This window comes from Carassius auratus, unplaced genomic scaffold (assembly GCF_003368295.1).
Source record: "Carassius auratus strain Wakin unplaced genomic scaffold, ASM336829v1 scaf_tig00003633, whole genome shotgun sequence".
Classification (NCBI taxonomy): domain Eukaryota; kingdom Metazoa; phylum Chordata; class Actinopteri; order Cypriniformes; family Cyprinidae; genus Carassius; species Carassius auratus.
The window spans coordinates 183,659-209,128 of record NW_020523535.1 but is presented as its reverse complement, the minus strand read 5'-3'; the positions used below and the strand labels follow the sequence as shown (position 1 = coordinate 209,128).

General features: G+C 36.3%; 2 protein-coding genes and 1 pseudogene across 3 annotated transcripts; all 3 read left to right on the top strand.

The window, feature by feature from the left end:
• Positions 1 to 309: 309 nt before the first annotated feature.
• Positions 310 to 6,181, top strand: LOC113070265 (cysteine and glycine-rich protein 1-like). The gene is made up of 6 exons (XM_026243495.1): positions 310 to 482; positions 3,156 to 3,265; positions 4,362 to 4,530; positions 4,655 to 4,784; positions 4,915 to 5,008; positions 5,560 to 6,181. The coding sequence occupies exons 2-6, from the start codon at positions 3,157 to 3,159 to the stop codon at positions 5,634 to 5,636; spliced, it is 579 nt and encodes a 192-aa protein (XP_026099280.1). The 5' UTR covers positions 310 to 482; position 3,156; the 3' UTR covers positions 5,637 to 6,181.
• Positions 6,182 to 9,708: 3,527 nt separating this feature from the next.
• On the top strand, positions 9,709 to 12,409 carry LOC113070264 (pleckstrin homology-like domain family A member 3; annotated as a pseudogene).
• Positions 12,410 to 18,506: 6,097 nt separating this feature from the next.
• LOC113070263 (troponin I, slow skeletal muscle-like) lies at positions 18,507 to 24,713 on the top strand. 2 transcript variants are annotated; one of them, XM_026243494.1, is made up of 8 exons: positions 18,507 to 18,524; positions 19,389 to 19,407; positions 19,494 to 19,500; positions 19,605 to 19,646; positions 20,336 to 20,467; positions 20,876 to 20,965; positions 21,864 to 22,040; positions 23,015 to 24,713. In XM_026243494.1, the coding sequence occupies exons 2-8, from the start codon at positions 19,394 to 19,396 to the stop codon at positions 23,117 to 23,119; spliced, it is 567 nt and encodes a 188-aa protein (XP_026099279.1). In that variant the 5' UTR covers positions 18,507 to 18,524; positions 19,389 to 19,393; the 3' UTR covers positions 23,120 to 24,713. The 2 variants fall into 2 exon arrangements, with proteins under 2 accessions (XP_026099279.1, XP_026099278.1); XM_026243493.1 differs by lacking the exon at positions 18,507 to 18,524 and adding an exon at positions 18,557 to 18,679.
• Positions 24,714 to 25,470: the final 757 nt, after the last annotated feature.

The window sequence follows — 25,470 nt, the reverse complement described above, 5'->3', positions numbered from 1 at the left end:
GCTGTTTCCACTTAATTATTAAAGGAATAGTTCACCTTCAGGTGCTGGTTCCCATAGACTTCCATAGTATGAAAAAAATATAAAAACAACAATGTCAATTCTTGAGGTATGAAAGAGGAAACTCTGTAAACCTTGACTTATCACACAGTGTATACTTGTTTGAACCTTCTTGATATCTTTTTCGATGTTTCTTGAGTGTCACTGTGAGGCAGGCCGTGTTCAGGATGTCTGTGAGTGTCAGAGAGCAAGCACACAGCAGGGTCGTGAGGAAGTGCTGTTGCTTTAACAGCTCACCACAGAACACAGTTTGACTCACTTCCCTCTCTGCCCCACCCCAGAGCTCCTGTGCTGAAGTCTGACACAGAGCCCTCCACCGTTACGTGTGTTAGGACAGGAGAATCTGCTCTCATTCCCACAGTCTGCTGGACTTTGACTGCTGATTTTCTGTCCCTATCAACACCTGGTACAGCAGATTACTTCAGGTAAGAAACTCCTCCGCTTCACACATCTCCTGTGTAATGGCTCTGCAAGCTTGTGTGCAACACATACGTCTGAAACTGTTTCTGAGGTTTTGGAATTCTTTAAATTCTTTAAATTCTTCCCACCTCATCAACTTTTAGATTTTGTTTAACTTGCTAAATTCTTGGCATTCATCAGGAAGCAACAAGTTCAGTTCTTCCCTTTCTCAGTTACGAACTTCCACTAACTTTTCTGATCTAGAACCCGGAATGTGACTTGTCTAGTCTTGCTGTGTAGTGGAATAAGTGAACTCATTCTGTCCAAAAATCATTCAGTCTATAGAACGTTTTGACCAAGATTTTTAACTGAGTGTCATTTATCACTACGTCTGAGGAAACAATAATCTGCCGCAAAATGTCTTTCCTAAACAACATTTCTCATATAACTCGATTTAGATTCTTAAATGTGTTACAATTAGTAGATCTTGGATGTCCAATCTTAGTCTTACTCCACAGTTAACAATAAATCCCATAAAGGTGATTTTCATAGTGACATCATAAGTGAACTATATTGGGTTCTCCAGAGAACCTTTAAAATAAAAATAAAAGCTTTAAAATAGCTTTAAAATAACATTTTAATGATTTAAAGAGCATTTACACTATAGACACCTTTTGTGGAACTGTAAAAGTTCCATGGATGTTAAAGGAGCCATTGATGCCAATAAAGAGCCTTTATTTTTGTGTAGTTGAGTTTTTTATAAAATATTGCTATTTTTTTGGTTATTGTTAGTGGAAGAAAGTGTGTTTAGACTGTATTTTGTTTCCTGGCTTCGCTTAATTTTGCAAGCTTGAAGACATACAGTTTTACTTAGTCCACGTGGAAATGAGACTAATGCAGCATGGTGGATTTGTACCCATGAATTCTGACATCATGGGAAGTGTGAAGTAGATTGAATCAGATTCTGCTGAGACCACTTCCTAAAACAGTTTAGCAGTGCTGTCTAACTTCCTTGACTCTGGCTGTCTACCTTTTCATGACCTTCTGTGGCAACATCAGAAAAGCATGTGCTTGCGCTGGAAGAGAAATGGCCATAACAGAGCATAACTTTTGTAATAGTGCAGAACGTTATCAACATGTGATGTATGCCGAGTCATGACATTTCCTCACAAGCTTGACAACCCAGCATGTTTGGAGTCAGGGCCGGAATTAGTGTTTAGACTGGAGACAGCAGAACTATGCAGGAATGTCTCCATTCCAACCACCCATCCCTTTTATGGACAAAACAAATGAGACCTTTCCCAGCTATTACAGCCGATCAGACAGCCAGATTCACAGTCAAAAGGGTAGGTGTAAATTAAAATGTACAACCCAGAACCCACACTGAGTAAAAAAAAAAACTTGATTTGTTTGTTTTTTGTTTGTTTTGTTTTGTTTATGTGTTTCTCAGTCTCAAGACAGATTCTGGACAAAACAAAACTGAATACTGTTTTGTTTTGTTTTGTTTTGTTTTGTTTTGTTTTGTTTTGTTTTGCGTCTCAAGCTGTGTCCAAAATCACTCACTCATTCACTAATCCCTATATAGTGTATGGCAGTTAAGTGCACTATAGTATATCAGTGTTCCTGTGGCTCAGTGGTAGAGCATTGTGTTAGCAGTAATGGGTTCAATTCCCAGGAAACACATACTGGTAAAAAACAAAAAAACAAACACTTGTATAGCCTGAATATAGCCCAACATATAGCCCTAAATGAATAAATGTAATTGTGTATCAGAAATCAGAGTGAGCAAATTAAAATGCTGATGTAGGCCTATGTTTCAGGTCATAGAGCTGGAACAGAATCATCTAATTTGTACTTTTATCTTATATGCATTTTATTTTTGAAAATAATATTAATAATAATAAAACTCTACAATAAAACAAAAATAGTATACACACCTCTAGGCCAGCTTTGTGGTTTCATCGATCAATATTATTTATAAATATCAATATTATGTGGTTTCAGACACAGCTTCAGTCTCAATGCACATCTGGATAAAACAAAAAACAAAGCAACTGATCCTCGTTTTGTGTTTTTTGTTATGTTGTGTTATTTTATGTGTTGTATGTTATATGTTATGTTATGTTATATGTTATATTATGCTATGTTATGTTTTTTGTTTTGTTTTGCAGTTGTGGGTTCTGAATTGTAACATTCTCATCATGCTTTTAAGGTCGGATTAAATTAATTCCGGTTGACTGGAGAACCATTGCAATGTTAGTCTAGTGAAGCGAGAGGCATATTTAGAAAAGAAAACATAAACTTGGCAAGCAGTGAAGTTCAATTTGTTCTCTGGAATCACAACAAGTATGTGCTTTTGAAAGTCCAAATGCGCTTTTACATCAAAATCGCCGCATTTCAGATTTCAGACGTGCATGTTTTAATAATCTCAATGCCTTTTTTTGGCATTGCATTTCTCTTGTGGTATGTCATCACGTTTATGTAAAGTTATTGTGTTTTTCTTTGCTAAGGACCAACTACGGTATGATTACATACAAATAATTGTTTGTGACACTCTTATCCTACACCTGCTCCTACACTTAAACTTTACACACATTGTCTGGATTTGAATGAAATATTGTGTGTACCATTAAGATTCCCACCAAAAGTAGGTGATTTCAGGTCAGGTCTGTGTGTGTGTGTGTGTGTGTGTGTTACAGGATGCCTCTTGGGGGTGGAAACAAATGTGGCTGCTGCCAGAAAACAGTCTACTTTGCAGAAGAAGTACAGTGTGAAGGGCGGAGCTTCCACAGATCCTGCTTCCTGTGCAGTAAGTCCTGTTCATTTCCCTGTGTCCAGTGCCATGACACGGGTCAAGAGTCCACAGTATCAGTACTGTAGCTCAGTTTGTTTGACAAAGTTTACCAAGGGCAGAATAAGGATTAAAATATCATTTGTCTGTTAATAATTATTCATCTTTTGTACAACTGCAGGCACAACACAAAATGTGTGCAAGAATGCTTTTAAAGCTGTATTGAAAGAGCAAGCTGTCAGATTGTGATAGTTTCATGGTTATTATAAAATAATATTAATATATTACACATTAAAACGTTTATTGCTTATGAAAAGGTATATACTTTTGGGTGTGAAAATAATCTTTTAAAATGGCATCTTGATACCAGTTCATCATTTTGCTTAATTGTTTTCTTACATTTAATAAGTAGGGCATCTGCTATTATTTAGGAGAAACTAATTCTATTATGGATAATGTTATGAACTGGGTCACAGTCATAGTTCAGGTGGTAACATTTTTTCAACAGATGTCAGGATTGTTCTCTGGTGCTCTCTTCTGGTGGTTTCTATAATTCACTTAGGAAAAATATTATTACCCTGGTTTGGGCCCTGAAAGGGCTTTGCATTCAAGACAAACTGTCTGCAAAATCACAATTCAGAGTCCCTATAATTATTCAATTAAACACAGAACCCTGCTGAGGTGTTCCTCTACAAACAGGACTTTATGATCATAGACTGCACAAAACTAGCACATATAGCACATTTTTAGAGAGCCGGACTAGTTAGCAGAAGGTTGCAGGTTCGAGTCCCGGTGCTGGAAGGAGATGTAGGTGAGAGGGAGTGAATGAACAGTGCTGTGTTCCACCTCAATACTCATGACTGAAGTTCCTTGACCAAGTTGTGTGTGCTTGGATGGGATAAATGCAGAGCACCAATTCTGAGTATTGGTTTCCATACTTGGCAAATGTCACGACTTTCATATCCTTTCAGATATCTATATTTGCTAAAGCAACAGGTTTGCTTTGGTAACCAGATTACTGTCATTGTTATGTTTTTGAAATTTTGAAGCTGAAGGTCACTGCAGAAGACTTTCATATGAATTTTGTTATATGGACTCATCCTTGTCCTTTCAGTGGTGTGCAGGAAATGTCTAGACAGCACTACTGTAGCCGTCCATGAGAATGAGGTCTACTGCAAGGCCTGCTACGGCAAAAAATACGGGCCCAAAGGCTACGGCTACGGCGCTGGTGCAGGAACTCTGAGCATGGATAAAGGAGAGTCGCTGGGAATTAAACCTGTGGAGTGAGAATACACTTCATTTGCATTTTGATCCTTAAATATTACTTCATATTTATTCTTTTAGCATCTAGTCCCACAAAATTAGACTTCTGACTGTTGGCATAACGTCTACTTCTCCGGATTGCAGGCCTCAGGAACACCGGCCAACCAATAACCCCAACGCATCCAAGTTTGCTCAAAAGTTCGGCGGCTCTGATAAATGCCCTCGGTGTAGCAAGGCCGTCTACGCAGCTGAGAAAGTCATAGGGGCAGGAAATGTAAGCCAAAAGCAGAAACGACAGGAGGAAATGCTGTCGTGACGCACCAAAATGAACTAAGCCACTATTTGTGATTCTGCATGCTCTGGACGTGGTCTTCATTGAGTGAATGTGGTCTTCTTCTCTGCAGGCATGGCACAAGGCTTGTTTCCGATGTGCAAATTGCGGCAAGGGGCTGGAATCCACAACTTTAGCTGACAAGGATGGAGAAATCTACTGCAAAGGCACAGTATCCAATGCTATCCTGTCTCTTTTTAGTGATTCATGCCATGCAACCACCTAGAAAACACCCAGAACCACATAATGAACTAAAAACTCTGTCATTTTTCATCACATATAGTTACATCTTTTAATGGTTTTAATGGTTATAATTGGTATTGTTGTATTGGTTTTAATGGAAACTGAAATTGTCTGAAATTGTTCTCTACTTGCAATTTGTCACCTTCTATTGGTAGCATGTTAGAACCACTAAATCCTAAAGTAATATCAAAGTAATAATCAAAAATAGCCCCCAAAAAGCCCAACAACCCTATCCAAATATCAAAACACAGCATATTCCCCTCCCATACATAAAATACATATTTGGCAGTCACTTTTATGCGTTATACTCAATTTCTCTTTGAAAATCAGTAACAAATCAGCAAATCAGCAACACCCTGGATAGCACTTAACATGACCGTGGCGAGATTTGCAACAACACCAGTCACATTTTCTTCATAATTTGTAAAAAGCATTGTCATGGTGCCATATTTACTTCATTTTGTGCTCTACACAGGTTGCTATGCCAAAAACTTTGGACCAAAGGGCTTTGGGTACGGTCAAGGTGCTGGAGCGCTGTCACACACTCAATAGATCAGCGTGACACCAGTCGTAAGCATGCTCATGTACATGTGCATGAGTGAGTGCATGTTAGTGTCTTCAAAACAGAAAGCAGAGTCCAGATGTTTCTGTCTAAATCTCCAACCAGACACATTCCACATTTCAACACGTTCCACATCATGTCATTGTCTTAAACCCATAAACATCTCTCCTTAACACTTGAAAGAATGTCAAGTATGTAAACAGAACACAGGACTAGTCTTAATCTGCTCAGAGAGGATGATCACTTGAGTTTGGTCAGATTAAGTGGAACCTGAGCTGTGCTGTATGTATTCTTCTGTTTAGATGTACTGTCTGTTCTCTAATGGATCTGCATGAGTTTACTAGTTTGCCACATGATTGTTTGAGCTTCAATCACTGTAATCTTCAGCTCTGTTCAGAGCATGAATGAGTCACAAGTGCTCCCTGGCTTAAGATGCATTACATTTGTTTCACTATCATTGGAAAAATATCCCACATATGCATTCTGCACGTACTTTAAGAAGATGTTATGGAAGTAAATGTACAAAAAAAAAGCAGTTTTGGTGTCTTTTTTTATTTGTGTCCTTTAAACTGAATAGCTGGTGAATGTAAATGTTTTTAAGATATATTTTGTGTAACATTAATGTGCCTCGCAAGTAAGCAGAGATAGTTTCAATGTATATTATTTCTAGTAGAGGGAATATGGTATAACACATTGAAAAAACTAAAAAAATTAACAGATTTTCACTTGTTTTTTTTTACTTTTTTTCTTCATTGTATGATGTACACTACCATTAAAAAGTTTGGGGTCTACGCTTTTTTAAATATTTTTAAAGAAGCCTCTCCTGCTCACCAAGGCTGCATTTGTTTGATCAAAAATACAGTAAAAACTTTAATACTGTGTAATATTTTTTCAAATTAAAATAATAGTTTTCTATGTGAATAGTTATTGAATATTCAGCATCATTACTCCAGTCTTCAGAGTCACATGATCCTTTAGAAATCATTCTAATATGCTAAGAAATACTTATTTTTATCAGTGTTAAAAATAGTTGTGCTGCTTTTATTTTGTGGAAGATGTGTCTTTAATAAATATAAATTTACATTTCAAAAGAAGTTTCTTTTTGTAACATTATAAATGTCTTTAGATCAACTGAATGCGTCTTCGCTAAATAGATGTATTAATTTCTTATTGAAAATATCTTCCTGACCTCAAACTTTTGAACCATAGTGTATATTGAATCACATATCTAAATGACATATAACCTATTGTTTCATATACAGTACACCATTTAAACTTACCATTTATCAGACATTGTTTTTTATTTACATTTTCTGTATTAACTTGACCAAACAATCAACTGGCCATATGAATTATTCCTATAAACTCTCGTTGTCTACGCATCAATGTTCTCTGCATTTGTTTCATATGAATGGTTATCTGTAACGTGAATAGCACATAAGCACATTCCGTTCGCATGATCTCAATGACGTGCTAAATTCATAACCTAATCATTTTACAATTTTAGAAATGTCCTATGAGTCACTCTCTTATTGAGTTACATTGTGACTGAAAGCTGAACTATCTGACACTTACAGTCAGGTCACTTCCTCCTGGGAAGCACCCGATAATCCTTTAAAAAGTCGTAAACATTTCACTGGTTAAGAACATCGAGCTCTGCTGACTGTGAACAGAACATCACCCTGACTACTGCTGGATTTCTAGATATAATGCACATTTGAATAGTTATACTTATTAAATTTGTCAGCCAAAATGGAGTTTATATACTATTATTAGCAAATAAATATATTAAAATAAAAATTATATATATATATATATATATATATATATATATATATATATATATATATACTGAAATTGTACTCACCCTGAAGACATATATTCTATTTCTTCATGGCAACAGAAATGTAGAAAAATGTAGCATTGCGTCGCTTGCTCACCAGTGGATCCTCTGCAGTGAATGGGTGCCGTCAGAATGAGAGTCCAAACAGCTGATAAAAACATCACAAAAAACAGTGTGTTTGTAGTAAACAAGTACGTCATTAAAGTGTTTTACCTTTGAACCATTAAAACTCTCATTCTGACGGCACCCATTCACTGCAGAGGTGAGCAAGTGATGTGATTTCTCCAAATCTTTTCCCATGAAGAAACAAACTCATCTACATCTTGGATGACCTGAGGATGAGTACATTTTCAGCAAATTTTCATTTTTGGGTGAGCTATTCCAAACAGATTTGAGTATTTTTTTAAAAAGGAAAAAAGTGCTTCTGATATAGTTATGCCCCACTGCAGCACACCGGCTTGGTTAAACTTTTCACCTGAAACAGAAAAGTGAAATTAATGACTGGAATATGATCAGTCTGTCAAACATTACAAACTAAATCCACAGTGTTGTGTGGGAGTGACGCTGTTCATGTTACAAGCTGTCTGCATAATGGCTGTTGAACTGAGGGAAGGAAAAGAGCCGCTGCCAAATCTAGCATTAACATGAACCACCTACACACATTCCATCTGTGAAAGAAACACGGGCTAATAGTTTGAAATGATACAGCCATTAATATAGGTTTCATTCATAATGTTACAATCTTACTGTAGCCGTGCATTCTATTTGTAGCAAATGTGGATGATCTTTAATAACACAAGGTGAATATTTGTGTTTTCCAGTGATTGTGTCAGACATTGGCTCCAATAAGAGCAGATGACCTAAATGTTTTTATTTAATGTGTGAAACAACCTTCCAATTAGGTTTCACATGCTAAGAAGTAAAGATTGTCCTCTAGTGGACAGAGAATGCAAAAATAAAACAATGTCTCAGTAATAAATAAGAGCAACTATTTCCCACGACCAACAGTGACTTTCGAAGATGTTCATCATTCCATTGTAGTTGCAAGACAGAGTTTCGCTTCCTGCTCTGAAGAGACACGACATTAAGATCTTTCAGTCCACCAGTGTTTTGAACTGAGTAACAAGACTCTTCAGGGGTTTTTTTCAGTAAATTCATGATTTGATCATATTTGGTCAGTGGATTTGGAAGTGGATTTACTTTACATAGTGGAAACTAAAGTTATAACGAGCATTGTAATGTTCCAGATGTCAAAACAGTAGACCGGATGTTTTTAAAACGAGCAGTTCATTCATGAATGTGTACAACCTTACGTTCACACTGTTGAAATACAAGAGGAAGGAGAGCAGCGCTGAAAAGGTGTAGAGCTACATAAGGACTCTATCTACTTGAGCATAGGCCAAATATTTTAATTATTTGGTAAGGGACTTTTTGTTTAAGTGAGGTATCACATGGTACAGAGAAGGAAAACAAAAATACTAAACAACAATAACAGCAAAAAAAAAAAAAAAAAAACAAGCCATAAATATCACACTGGTGAAAAATAAAATGTAAATGTAATGTAAATACCAATGGGGCAAATGTAAGACAGTGTCCAATCAAATATATGGTGAGTATTTTTTTTTTTTTTTTGTAGTGCACTGAAAGTTAATGGGAGTTTTTGGCCTCAGTTATTAAACAGAAAAAGGCTTCAACAAGAGTAAACTTTGAACAAGAATGATTCACCTCTGCATTCACCCTCACCTACTGTTTACTTTTTTTCTACAATTTTCTATGGGATATTCTTCTGTCAGAACCTATATGTTTTAAATGTTTTGAAACTATAGTAGAGCTTTAGGAATTTTTTTTTTTTTTTTTTTTTTTTAAAGATTAGAATATTTTCCTTGTCCTTCAGAGACTATCATAACTTGTATCATCAAAATAGAAGATCTAGTTTTAATTTTGTGTTGTATCGGGGTCTTATGAAAAATTATAATAAATGAAAAAATCATATTAGGATCCTTTGGTTCTAAATTAACAGGAATTCTTAAAAAAAATAATAATAATAAAAAATGACTGAGGGATTAATAAGAGCAGTCAGACGTTAAGTATCCCGTCAAAGAGATTCAACAGAATAAAAGAAAGGCCCTTCACCCAAAAAGCCGTCTGAGGTGAAGGTGTCATGACATGAACGGACGTCCAGCAGTAATCCCCATGACGTCACGAGCGGGTGGGGAGAGCCTTCAGAAACACGAGAAGAGTCGCTTTCAAGAGGAACAAGCACCAACATGCCCAGATTACGGGACTTCAAGTAGACTGTAACAGTGTTTAAAACAGGAAACTGATCTTTAGCCACAGAGGAGTCTGGCGGCAATGCAGCGAATCAAGACTCTTCAGAGGAATTATTTCCAGCAGAAACCTCTAAACTTGAGCGAATGGAGATAAATGCGGTCGTTCTGTGCTGTATGTAGCGGGCGCACGGCGGTTACGCGCGTTTGCGTGCAATGTTCGGTCGTTAACGCTGCGCGGAAAAAGCAGTGAACGCTTCGCCGATTCTCGCTTTTGTTTCACTCCGACCTTTATTCAGAATGAACCAGTGTAAAGTCATGAAGGACGGCTATCTGGAGAAGAGGAGTAATGGAGTTCTGCAGCTGTGGAAGAAGAAGCGCTGCGTCCTGACGGAGGACGGGCTCCGGCTGTCCGGCTGTACGACTGTAAAGGAGAGAGCGGTAAAGAGATGCGCTTCGAGCAGATGACCACGCTGGACTGCGTGGAGTATAAACGGGGTCTGGTGTACTTCACCATCGTGATGAACGGCGGGAAGGAGATTGACTTCAGGTGCCAGCAGGAGGGAACGGCGTGGAACGCGGAGATCGCGCTCGCGCTCGTGCGCTTCAAAAACCGCGTCGCCGTTCAGACCGGCAGGAACAGACATCTGTCACATCTGGGCAGCTGCGGCGAGGGAGACGTCGAGCTCTGAGAGGGTAAAGACGACGTTTACGCCGGAAGAGCTGCTTGTGTGTTCCTAGCATGGAGAAGCGTTCTCAGTTATCCTGAATAACATCTGCTGTTGATTTACGGGATTGAGCTCTGACACACGGAAAATCAGGACTAAATATTCCTTTTGAGAGGCTTGTGTATGAAATATCTGCCAGAGTCAAAAAATAAACATAAAAATAAATAAATAAAAACCCTTCCCACTTGGAATTTCGATGATAATTTGGAGTCAATTCTAATAGATCATATTGGGAATTTGCTTAAAATTAAATTCCTAATGTTCCCAAAATCCCAAAACAAAGGTGGGATATTTTAATGTGCATTGCTCTCAATAGGAGAATTATATAAATTTAGGAAAAATACACATATGAAACATCATTAATCAATTCAAAAGGGTTCCCAATCCTGTTGGATTTTTCATGTTATTAAATAGAATGTTTTAAAATTCTTATTTGATCCCATTAGAATCCTTTAGGTTACAGATTTTATTTGAAAATCCAACAGACATTTTAAACACATTCTTTAAGGATTTTTTTTTTTTTTTAATAAAAGAATTCATGCTGAATGAAACGTGGAAATCAGATCAGATATCACATTTTATCTGCTAATAACAGTAATTTGCATTTATGCATTAAAAAACACAATTAGGGTTGTGAGATTTTTTTATGCCATTTCCATTTGTGCATGGGAAAATAATAATAATAGTAATATTAATAGAAAAAATGATTTGACTGGATGAACCTCACAAGTCTTTAAACTAATTCAGTATGACTGTTGTATCCCCCAGATTTCTCAGCCCAGATGCAGGACCGGCTCCAAAAGAGAAGAACCCATGGACAAGAAAGTGAAGAGTACTTTAAAACTCATTTATTTCTTTTCTTCTGTGCTTCCACCATTTATCAAAGTGACACCTCCTGGCGTGCTCACAGACGCAGTGAATGGATTTGTACATGTGGGTGTCACGCCATGGATGTTTTGCACACTGTGGTGTTTTTTTCCATGGCACTTTTATTGCAGAAGTCATCGGCAACAGAGACCCAGTGGATTGCTCTTCACTAAATCAATGCTGACGCCAGAAGGGATTTTGGCGTGGACATTATACTTTTAAGAGACATATTTACCTCGTGCTAAATGGAGGACTCCCGTTCAGTATTATAAGTAAAAGCATGACGCTGCTTTAATAGACATTAACCATAGATGAAGTATGATTTACAGCTGCACTGTTGAACATTTCATAAGTATTTGAAAAGCAAATCTGGATCCATTCACTTGTAAAGGTTTTTAAGGCCACACAGAAAGCACGGCAGGCTGCTGTTCCTTGGAATGAATCCCGGCTAAACGGAAAACTTGATGGATGTGTTTTAATTTGTTTTTCTCTGGGCAATGCTGTTATTACTACAATTTTCTCCATATCCTGCCTGCATAACTAGAGCGGCTGCCAACGCTTGAAAATAATCATCTGCATTGTGATGGGTAAAAAAAGATTATAGAGGAAATGTGTTCTGCACAAGTCTCATTATGCCATTAGGTAAGCATTGTCCAAATAAAAAGAATGATATGATGGCTTTGAAAGACATATCGGTGAGAATCTCTCTTAATTAGTTTGCCGAGGCCCGAGGCGGCTGCAGGATTTTGAATGCTAATTAGAAGCAGTGTTTTAGCTCTCGACCTGAAGTGTCTCTGCAGCACATGCCCGGACAATGGCCTCGCTGACTAATAATGTCCCGCCTTGCCTGCTTTCCCCAGCTGTCAGTTTAACCGTGAGGCCATCAAAGAAGTTGTCAAACAGGGCTTTGTTTTTCCTCTGGATGAATGTGTTTCGCTGTTGTGCGTAGTAATCTGTGGAAGTGCATGCATTAACAAACTAAGGCGTGAAAGGAAGTGTAGTATTAATCTGAAACACGCCACAACCGGTTTGGCATCATAATAAATGGCTAAATTAAATGACAGAAATTGTGAAAAACCCGTTCATGGTCAGTGAGAATCTGATGAGATCTTCACATGTGCTTCAGATAAGTCCCAACCTAATAATAACCTGCTATGCATATAACTATGGTGAATGCAAACAATTAGGCAAATTCTTAAATACACGTAACGGTTACATTAGTTGACTATGTTTTGTCTGAAGCACAAATAACATTGATAAATCGCTGAAAAATGAAGTAGATAATACCCATCAGTCACTGCACATCAGATCCAGAACAATATAAGGGTCTGACGCCGTGGACCACATGAGTGTTAAAAAGATATGACATATAAACAAACCATGTTTCATATTAAACATGGCACCAGACATCTATCAACGAATTTAGAGGTTTTGTGGACAAAAAAAAAAAAAAAATCCTGAAAAAAATCAGTTTCAACAAATAAATAGGAGGTATTATCTGTTTTCAACATTGATAATAAATGCTCTTCGCCAATCAGCATATTAAAATGATTTCTGAAGGATCATGTGACACTATAAATATTATACAAATATGTTCAAAAACAAATACAAGAGAGGATTACAATTGTAATACGCTTTCACAATATTACAGTTTTTACTGTATTTTTATAAAGAAATGCAGCCTAGGTGAGCCAAGTCTGTGTGTGTGTGTGTGTGTATGTGTGTGTGTGTGTGTGCGTGCGTGTGTGTGTGTGTGTATATATATATACATAAATATATATATATATATATATATATATATATATATATATATATATATATATATATATATATATATATATATATATATATATATATATATATCATATCTGATAAGGGCTAATGATTAAACTATTTAAAAAAAAAATGTAAAAAAAAAAATTATGGGTCTAAATAAACTATAATGAACTAATATATATACGTATGTATATATATATATATATATATATATATATATATATATATATAATAACATGATTTTTTAAGCCCCAAAATACACTTAAGATAAAAGGAGTATAATGAACTCAGTAAAGGGTATTTGGAGCGACTCCATCATGTTTTATAATACCCAAAAATCAAACATAGTTCACCCCCATGCATATTAAAACGTCCGTCAAAAACGTAAGCTTGCTGTTGATCCCAATGTTAGAACTAAAAACAGAGACAAACACTCATGGGCATCCCTCTGTAACTGTATTTACATGACTCTGCAATCTGTTCACTGGAGTGAACTTCTTCTAATGTCCCCTGGTGAGAGCGTAGGCAGCACTGAAGATCGTCTGTCATATTCCACGCTCTCCAGTGTAGCTCTGGTCTCCTCTCCAGGCCGTTCGGTGCCCTGGGCTGTGCCTTGCAATAATAGACAGATTGTGTGTGGAAAGCCCCAGAGCCACAGCTACTGAGGACGCTCTGTTAAAAAAAGTGACAGTCTTGAGATGACTCAGCAGTCTGGCAGCTTCCTTCCAGCCTGCTGGACCTCACCACATGTACGCAATGGCCTTGCTGTGTTGTGCACAGCAGTTTAAGAATAGAGTCCTCTTTGATTGGATGTATATAGAGTTGATCTGTAATTAGAGTAAAATACAGGCTTCTAATTGTTCTGTAGAGGTCGCTGAACTTTCATTTGCTCTGCCGCAGGTCCTTCAGAAGTAGATAAAGCTATACATGTGTGTTTAGTTATTTACTCTAAATATATAATGTCATAATGGAGTTGTCTGATTGTTCAGAGTGAATCATTTCCTCCCAGTTACATAATGCTCCAGTCTGCACCTGGATATGTCGTGACATCTTTTCCCAAAGGTGCATGTGTCTCTGCGGCTTCAATGGGGTTAGAGGCGTCCCGCTCATAAACACACTCACGGGTCATGAGAGAAATAACCTGCAGTAAAACACGTCAAGTGTGCTCAACAGCTGAGCTCTGATGATCAACACTGCAGGAAGACTGCTCATATATGCACATCCATCCACAACCAATTAGTTTGAAGTGCTAGAGAATACGTTTGGTTGAGTCAGAAAACATAGAACAAAAATAACTAAAAACGAAATGAATGAATTAATAATAATCCAACTAATTCTGTCATCAGTCACACTCTCAGAAAAAGTGGTACCTTTTCAAAGCTACTAATATTTAGGTACTAATATGTACCCTTAAGGTATAATATGTGAGCTACAGTATATATGCTTCGTTTAGAGGCAAAAAAGGCTGTAAAGATGCACAATTAGAAAAAGTACCGCCTCTTATACCTTTTTTTCTTTTATTCTGAGAGGGTTCATTAAAAGACTGTACCAGCATTGCTCAAATGATCTTCTTTTGAGTTCCACAGAAGAAAGTAAGGAGCAGATATCTTCAAGTTAATGTGCTCTTTGTTTCTTCTCTTGACTGTGCTTGTCGTGTCTGTCTTCAGAAGGTTGTGTGCGTCACTGACAGAGGCATGTGTGGAGCAGAGGGAGCGTGTGTGTAAACGCTGTTAAAATAGCACACAAGTGTGAGCCTGATGACTTCAACATGACCTTTAACCTGCTGCTCATGTGTTAATAAAACAGAAAACAGACACTTTCCTGAATGATCTGTCAATAAAGTGTGAGTTCTCCTGAAAACTAAAGCTGCACTTGAGTTTTTAACCACCATTAAAATATTAGACTATTAAAACTCTCCCAGTTACACAATGCTTCAGCCTGCACCTGGATATATATTAAGACTGTGAACGTATGTATAAATGGAAAGTTAGAAATAATTAGTGCACGGGGAAATTTTTGTTCAAATTGTAAGTATATTAATATTTTGTATTAATTTATTAATAATGTACATATTTTCCATGTCTTAAATATGTATAATATTATAATATTCAATAGGCATTTATTTAAGAATATATTCTTTGTTATATTTATAATTTTTTTTTTTTTATTATATCATATTATAATTTGTCAAAGAACGGGTTTGTGCGTTCATGAAAAGCTGATCATTAATTAAATAATAATATTAATAATAAATAATCTATATAAAAAAATGATTTTAAACAATTAAATATTTTATTTGTTTACTTGAATGTCATGTGACCATTACCCAACGTCCGAGAACTGTGAAGGTGAAAATGTGTTGTTAATTGATTAAGATATTAACTTAAAATCTCAGGGGTACTTCAGATAAATATTTTAGATAGACAGAGTTTCCTGATAAAAAAAAAGTTTGGTAGTCCCTGACTTACATAATAGTAATACAATTTAAAAGTCACATTTGATTAGATGAAAGTGCACAAATATCTCCAGCAGAGGGCAGACTGACTCAGAAATTCTGCAGCCCAAATGTCTAATAATATAATATAATATAATATAATATAATATAATATAATATAATATAATATAATATAATATAATATATGTCAAATGTAATATATATACCGGGTTGGACCCCCTTTTGCCTTCATAACTGCATTAATTCTTCATGGCATAGACTCAAGGTGTTGGAAACATTTCTCAGAGATTTTGGTCGACATTGACATCATAGCATCACCCAGTTGCTGCAGATTTGTGGGCTGCACATCCATGATGTGAATCTCCCGTTTCTCCACATCCAAAAGCTGCTCTATTGAGATCTGGTGACTGTGGAGGCCATCTGAGTAAAGTGAACTCATTGTCATGTTCAAGAAACCAGTCTGAGATGATTTGAGCTTTGTGACATGGTGCATTATCCTGCTGGAAGTGGCCATCAGAAGATGTGTACACTGTGTTCATAAAGGGATCGAGATGATCAGCAACAATACTCAGGTATTTTGTGGTGTTTAAACTATGCTCCATTGGTACTGAGGGGCCCAAATCTGAATGTTGAAGCAGAAATCAAGACTCATCAGACCAGGCAATGTTTTTCGATCTTCAGTTTTTTTTTTTGAGTGTGTGAACTGTAGTCTCAGTGTCCTGTTCTTATCTGACAGGAGCAGCGTCCGGTGTGGTCTTCTGCTGCAGAAGCTCATCTGCTTCAGGGTTCGACGTGGTGTGTGTTCAGAGATGGTATTCTTCATATCTTGGTTGTAACGAGTGCTTATGTGAGTAACTGTTGCCTTTCTATCGTCTCTAACCATTCTTCTCTGACCTCTGACATCAACAAGGCATTTTCATGCACACAACTACCGCTCACTGGGTATTTTCTCTTTTTCAGAGCATTCTCTTTAAACCCTATAGAGATTGTGCGTAAAAATCCCAGTAGATCAGCAGTTTTTGACATACTCCGACCATCCGTCCGGAACCAACAACCATTCCACGTTCAAAGTCTCATAAATCCCCTTTCTTCCCCATTCAGATGCACGGTCTGAACTTCAGTACGTCGTCTTCACCACTTCTAGATGCCTAAATGCATTGAGTTGCTTCCATGTGATTGGCTGATTAGTGTGTGTGTGTGTGTGTGTGTGTATATATATATATATATACACACACACACTTTGGTTTAAATATTTTCATAACATTGACCCTATGTGTTTACCACATGCTGTTGTTTTATCTAAGGTCAGGTCTATTGTTACAGGATCAATTGGCTTCATAAAACTATTACTGAAATCTGGTGTTCCTGCTTGGCTTTTTGTACAGACATTTTTCATAAGATGTTGTTTCAGACTATTGGAAAGAAAACTACTTAAATATAATAATAAATACAAAATCTATTACACTTTTTTCATTTAAAGATATCTAAAATCAACTTTCAAAAAATCTTTAATTTAGTAAATTGCTTTAGTAGTAAATTTAGTGAAGTAAATTAATACATTTTTGAACCTTGCTTTAAACAATGTTCAGATTTATTATCTGGAAAATTATGCAAATTGGTGCATAATATTAAATTCGATAATGCCTCTTCTGCACATTTAAAGTCTGTGTAAAGCGATATTAAATATGTGTTCTCAGTTTGTCACACCTCAGACAAATGTTTTAATAACCACCCAGCCATATTTGATTAAAATAATAATAATAATAAAACCTACGGTAAATAAAATAAGTTATCAAAATCTTGAAAAATGAGCCGTATTCTCTGCTCTCAAACACTGGGGGCGTGTCTACTGTCGGCGCTGAAACCACGCGCTCTCGCGGGAAAAGGGCCGCCTCTCTCTGTCAAATACCACCACAATCTGAATGGATCAGACAAGATTTCAGCCCTGACCAAAATAAACCATGAATACACAATTGGTGAAAAACTATTTAACGCCTTTACAAGGACTTGTTAATCTTTCAACAGGGGAAAGTAAGATATCTTAATATCAGAATATCGTCAGAATGAGAGTCTAAACAGCTGATAAAAACATCATAATCCACAAGACCCCAGTCCATAATAACATTTCCTCCAGTGAAAAAGTCCATCTCCTGTTGTCTGCTCTCACATCAAGATCCACCAACATATTTCTTTAGAACTGTTTTGGGATGTTTTGGCTAATAAACAGTTCTTGATGTGTACATGTTTCTCCCCTGATTCAGACAACATGACTTTTTCCACTGTAGGAACCAATATTATGGATAGACAATTTGTATTTTAGCCAGAAGTCACATCTTAAATAATGGATTTATGTACTACAAACACACAACTTATCATAACTGATGGACTGGTTTGGTGTGGATTACTTGTGGATTATTGTGATGTTTTTATCAGCTTTTTGAACTCTCTTTCTGACGGCACCCATCCACTGCAGAGGATCCACTGGTGAGCAAGTGATGCAATGCTACATTTCTCCAAATCTGTTCTGATGGAGAAACAAACTCAGCAAAATCTTGGATGGCCTGAGGGTGAGTAAATTTTTTAATTTGTGAGTGAACTATTCCTTTAATTCTAACATTTTATTGCTGCCAGATATTAGTGGGCAGTGTTGATAGTTAATGTAATGATCTAAACCAGGACACCTGTGTGGAAAAATCACTGCCAGTAAAACGCCTCAGAAAAGCACTGTAAATCCTGAGAAAATCTCCAGCAACATATGTTTTCATATTTCATATCTAATACAATGACATTCTGAATTAAGAATGGCTTAAGTGTCCAAATACTTTTTGGAGCCACTGTATAATGACATTTCACAGCATAGCAGACAAATCAGCTCTGAGCAGATAAACTGGCACAGCAGACAGATAGTGAAGAGCCATGGAGCCATGAGACGAACCGAACGGGTAAGGAGAGAGAGAGGGGACAGATTTGTGCTCTAATAATATCCTCCACTGACAGATTAGAGATAAAGAGACGTGTGGGTTAAATAAGAGAGCACATCTCTATTCTGTTATCGATAATCAGTTTGAGGAAAACTCCATACAAACCCAGAGATAAGGTAAGACGCTTCTACTGATGGGAAATCTGCTGATCACAAGAGACACTGAAAACACATATTTCATGATAAACGAAATGTAAACGTTCTTCTGTTAATTTTGAGGCACTCTTGTTTTTTTATATTTAACTTTCAGACACTGTTTAATTGAGTTAGTAATAGCTTTTTGAAATATTGAAATTCTCATTTTATCAGCATTCTTCATCCTGACCTAAGAATTTTCCTAACGAATTAAAGTCTCTTGTTATGGTCAGGTAATTATATGGGTTATTATGATGAGAAAAATATTAGTAGTTTTATCAATTCAGTTGATGCATCTCATCAAGAGGACTTTCTGCAGATAGATTGAATAATCTAATCTAATCGAATATATCAAATAATTTACCCTGTGTTGATTTTTGTAAGTAACTGACCGTTACAAGCATTTATTTTTTCCAAAATTCACCCTTCACATCTTTAGATAACTTTCTATTTGTAGAACCGGACGGGTTTTGTGAAAAAGTGGTAGGATCACTCATGACTTTGTTTGAGGGGTGTTTCGGTCGTGCAGAAAATGTAAATGTGGGTCAGACGAGGACAGGATGTGGCCATGATGTATTCCTAAATCCAGTCAGTGGGAATTCAGTGGGAGTTCGTTTTGATTTGATCTATCGAATTCAACTAGAAATCACTAAATAAAATGATTGTGCTCTTTTTTTTTTTTTTTTAGTAGACAAGATGCCTGAACAAGGGTAAGTGTGGATCTCTAATACCAACAATAATCTCTGGTAATACGTTGTCAGTATATACTAATGTATATTCTATGCTGTATTTTCAGGCAAGAGGTAAGTTATGCATTTTTTTCCCCCTAACAAATCAACTAAAACTTAGATTTTTTGATCATCTGTGCTACCTGTACTGTGGTTTAACTGTCTCATCTCTGGCCCAGAGGAAGTCCAAGATCTCAGCCTCAAGAAAGCTTATGCTAAAGGTTGGTTTGTAGCACATATCAATTCAACATTCATATTTTTATATATTTTTTTTCCATCTCGACAATATACAATATTTGAGATTCAAGGTTATAATACTTTGAGGTTAAAGGTTTGTTCAAATCACTAATTCATCAGGATAGTATAAACATTTATTTTTATTTTAAAAATGTTTGAGTCAATAACACGCCACTAGATGGCAGATATGTGTTTTTACCGAGATAATGTTGGGACTGTCCCAATTCAACACTTCTAGTCTTAAAAATACATGGGTTAGGGTTAGGACTGAAAAATACCAAATCTCAATGAACACTAAATCCACACTTCAGAGCAGTATTTGTGTATCCCATCATTCATCATATTAAGATATTACGTATAATTTGGAAGTTAATCACTTGCAAGTGATTTTTATCACTTTATTGGAAACAGCACAATTAATAAACAATGTGGTGTTACGGTATATAGGGATACTAAACAGGCATTAAGCAATGTATTTGAAGTATTGAAAACCAACATGTGCAAATGCTCTGTAAAAACTTTACTTGGATTTTTATACAACACATTATGGTCCCACTTGAACACTTGGGCCAATACCCAAAGTATGCCACACAAGTAGACAAGATGTCAAAAGCAAAAACACAAACTGGGTATTGGGACAGGCTCACTGACATTTAGATGTGTGTGTTTTCAGAGTTTGATGGTGGCGAAAGCCAAAGAGGAGCTGGATCAGGAGATGTTGGATAAAGAGGAGGAGAAGCAGAGGTATCTGATGGAGAAAATCCCTCCTCTGAAAACACAGGGCATGTCATTCGCTGAGCTCCAGGTAACCATGTTAGACGAAGCCCACCTTCAAACTTACAGGTTTGCTTATTTGATGCCACTCCAGAATCCTCCTGACTTGAAATCTAAAGGTACAATCACTGCTCCTTGTGCTACTGCAACATTTGCTTCATTTGCATATTAGCTTTCATAAGGCTGATGCAAATGTCTTGCCCAATGCCTATCTTTATTTGACTAATTGCAATGTAAATAGCCATCCATGGATATTTTGATGAGATGTATGTTTGTGTGAAATGATAAGTAGGAAAATTGCCGTATGATATTTGGCTTCTAATAACAAAAGCCCTTTTAGTTGAGCTGGTATGTTGTTAGTCGGCACCCGGTGTAATATAGCACACATTTGCATCAAGAAAGATTCCTGAAATTCAGTTTTCATTTCTGTCTCTTTTAGGAACTCTGTCAAGAGCTTCATGCTAAGATTGATGTGGTGGATGAGGAGCGCTATGATATTGAAGCCAAAGTCTTACTGAATAAGCGTGAGGTATGAAAATCCACATAAGCCATAGTTTAATAACCAGCTGGACAATGGCACAACTTGCCATCTTCATCTGCTCTATTTGTAGGCTTCTAATATTAGCATGCAGTTCGGAGTAATTGCGATAGTCATTTCATAAAAATGTGGTAGCCTATGAATTTTGGTAAATAAACTAAGTGTGCTGCCTTGCTGTCTACTCCCTACATAGTCAATTGCCTTCTAAGGGAACATACGAACTGAAATGGAACCTAATTAGATACAATGTAAATAGACTAGAACTGTGTCATACAAAAAGCAACACGTCCTGATAAACTGGTGCCAAATAACAGTAAGAAAAAATATCATTCTCTGTATGAGAAACCACTGCGTGTCTTAACCATATAATAACAATTTATTTGGTAAATCTGTTGCCATCGTGTTTTCTGCATGTTTTATTATCGAAAAAAAATGTATCCGAATCAGTTGAGTGCATAATTTTTTTACACGTTTTTTTAGTCTTTATACATATCTTGGCATTTCCAGTAACCATTTTTTAAAAGCGATATCCCAAAATGCTCATGAAAAATATGAATGAAACCGGTAAGGTAACTGTAAGGTAACTGTAAGGTAACTGTAAGCTGTCATTTGCAGACAGTGGCATCGCTAGGGATTCTGGGCCCATTGTACTAATTTTGCTATGGGGTCCTGTCAAAATAACATTCAGTTGGGGGATAGGGTCATAATTTTTTGTCTACTGAATTCTATGATTATGAATTCGGAAAAAAAGAAATGCAGCTATGCTACCTTTGAACCTGTGAAGGCATAATTATGCTATTTATGCAATTTATTGGAACAAATCTTTAGTGAGTCTTTATGCATATAGGTATCTAATAAGTAACTAAAGAAATGAGCGTCCATCCTCTAGGTCAAAGACCTGAACATCAAGGTTCTGGACCTGAGGGGGAAGTTCAAGCGCCCCACCTTGAGAAGGGTGAGGGTCTCAGCAGACGCCATCCTCCGATCTCTCCTAGGCTCAAAGCACAAAGTCTCAATGGACCTACGAGCCAACCTCAAATCTGTGAAGAAAGAGGATACTGAGAAGGTATGACGTCATCTGAACATGTAAAGTTATATGACCAACCCATCCAAGCCATGGCAAATGGGGTACGGAAGAAATCTTCTAAAACAAAACTACTCAAGAAGAAACACCATGGAATGTTCCATGTAAGATAATGGGAGAAATCTGTTAATCCTTCAAGGTTACACCAGTGAAAACATTACTAACATTACTAACTTTCTAGATGAGGATCGAGCTACAGGCGATGGAAAGAAACAAAGTACCCTGACTATTGAGAGCTCAACAGAGCTCAGACAGAAGGTTGACATCACCAGAAGCAGCTGTCTGAAAGGCAGAGGCTCATGGGATGTGAAGCCGAGGAGTAAAAGGCAATGATTTTGGAGAGCAAACAGTGACAATGTTCATTCTTTTCAGCGTTTGTCTTGAATATAATGCAGGCTGGGTGTTGTATGACAGACACGAGAGTGGACAGCAGAAGTAGAAGAAAAGCTTTTGTGTGGATGTGTAGTTGACTGGAAATAACTTGTAGTTATTTGATCAGAGAGATGAAACTTCAATAGTGCAGTGAAACCAGTAAATTAAATGGACGTCTTTGCACGAGCTGATTCTTTCAATGAACATGTTGAATCAGTTGGCAAATCGCACTGAATGATTTATTCCTGAATGGGCTAAACCAATTCTTGGAGCTGTTCACGAGCCACCAAACAACTCATTGATTCAGTGATCTGGATCCAGATGAAGTCGGTATGAAATCAAAAGCAAAACGTGCATTCATCTGCATTCATTTCAGTGCCACGCCCACATCTCCACATCCAATCAACCAAGTGACGATCCCTTTATCTTTCGTTAATCCATTACTTTTGTATTTCCATCACAACACGTTATAAAAGATCTATCACTACTTCACCCTAAAGGCTAAACCAAAATGACTTCTAGTGATCATATAATCATGTTTAATCACAGCTAGTTAGTAGTAACCCTTCTGTTTGGTTCTGCAGAAGAGGCCAGTTGAGGACAGCGACTGGAGGAAGAACGTGGAGGCCATGTCTGGTATGGAGGGAAGAAAGAAGATGTTTGATGCGGCAAAAGGCCCCACCCAGTGAAACCTTGTCTAGTACAGTTAACACACAAGATTATGACACGTATTGTTTGGCGACTAAAAATGATTAGGATTTGAGCTACACACTCAATATACTATTAAATACCAGATATACTGTTATTTCAGATGTCGCTGTAATTCATTGCAGCTCTGCCCAAAGCAAAGCAAAAAGGCAGTAACTGCATTTTTGGTTAAAAATGAGTTATTGTCATTTTCAATGACATTCAAGGCATCCTTTGTTATGTGACAAAACATCTTATCTGACATGTGCGTCGTTTTGGAGAAAAATGGTAGTTGTTTGTACAGTAACTACTTAGGCTGGATGACAGGATAACTTTTAAGTAATTTTTCTCAGTTCTGCACTCTGCGTAGTTACTGCCTTTTTGCTTTGTAGGGCAGTACTGCTTTAACATTGTTACAAATGATTGTGCGACTTTCATGTGGCCAATAAGTAAATACTTACTAGCTTAGTTGATCTTTTACTATGTCAATATTCAGTTATTAGGAAGAGTCAAAGGAAGATATACCAATGCATCATTAGGATAAACTAAGAGAAATATGTATTGAGGTGCAAGGCTCATTATATTTAATCTTTCAAAAAGGATCCCATGCTCAATTAGGCATGTTTCTTTTCTGATAGTCTGGCTGTGAATTATTGTTTAGGAAAGCTCTTGCAGTGCTGAAATTAAACATATACAATAAAAAGCACAAAAAGCTTGTCCAAACTATATGTAATTATACTTTGGAAAAAAAGCGTATAGTAACACAGCCAGGATTGTGTGAGAATGTCCTTTTTGCATGCTGTTTAACAGTTAAGTAGCTGAAGAATTTAAACAGATGTGCTGTGTTTCTTTGTTTAGTCTAATTTGATGCAAATGTTTAAAATGCTATTGAGCAGGATCATGCAGGAGATAGGGAGCTCGTTCAGGAAGTGAAGCGTTAACTACTGTATAAAGGCTGTCATTTGAAGACAGTGGACTCCAACCCTTATTTGCATAGTGGATATCTCTGTCTTCCCTGTGTTGGCATTGGGCGGGTGTTCAGGCCACTTATCCATACTGTACTTATTTAACGTTTAACAGTCAAAGTTTATTGTGACACTCCTTACTTGGAATGTTTTTTTTTCTCTCTACTTGCACGAGTGAATAAAGAGACAATTGTAAACTAAACAATATAGCGGAAGCATGCCACAGCAGCTGCCTATTATTTCCTCCAAGACCAAACCCTGTAGTATACTGGATGGTCTACTATGGCTTTCATATTGCTCTGGGCAAAGTACAGCAGGTCTAGCTGTCTCTTACAGGTGCGGCACAGGGAATAAAACAAACACCTCTAGCCTTTGAGCTTCAATTAATTCTGAACTTTAGAGCAAATGCCACTGTAAAATGTTATATTCACGTAAGATAATGTTTCTAAATGTAACATTGTTTTGAAACCAAGTACATTTCACCATAAGCAATACTATGAAACAATGCAACAAAACTAAATTCAAGAATGCATGAAAAAAAAGTTCCTATTACAAGCAACAAAGATATCAGTGTCTGTATAGGATGAGATTGATTTATAGTAGGAATGATCTCTGTTTTCATTGAGTCACTCATGTGAAAATAAAAGAAACAAAATATTATGTTTTTGTATTTTTTAAATATATATATATATATATATATATATATATATATATATATATATATATATATATATATATATATATATATATATTAAGTATTCTAAAATACTGTACTTAAGGCAAATAATATTATGTAACAATTTATTTTAGTTATTATTTTCATGAAACATTTGGCTTATAACTTTCTTATATTTTATTTAACTAAAACCGTTATGGTTAAATAGATACGTTTATATACTGTACTGTAAAATTTCAATATATTTTTGGACATTTATTTTATTGCGTCTAGATTTTTGACATTGTATTTAACTAAAACAATATAAGTTTTGCGATTTTAGCCAATTAGTTAAAATATCCTAAAAATAAAATTAAAAAATACGAAAAATAATATGTAATATAAAATTATATTTCAGTATATTTTATTTTTTATAATTTTGGCCATTTATTTTATTGCTTCTAGTTTAAAAAATTTCATAAAACTAAATATTTTGAGGTTTCTTTCTTAAGTAACTATATAGCTATAGTTTGTTTACTTATTCTACACCCCCAATTCACTTCTCCCACCTTTTTCTTCTTCTTATTTTTTTTTTTATTATTATTTTTTTATTTAACTTTTTCATGAATGCCAATAACCTACTTTTTTCCATTTATTTTCAATACGGTCAAATTTTCGCTTTTAATTATTATGTTATCTTTAGAATGTTATTTATAAAGATACCGTTCCTTCG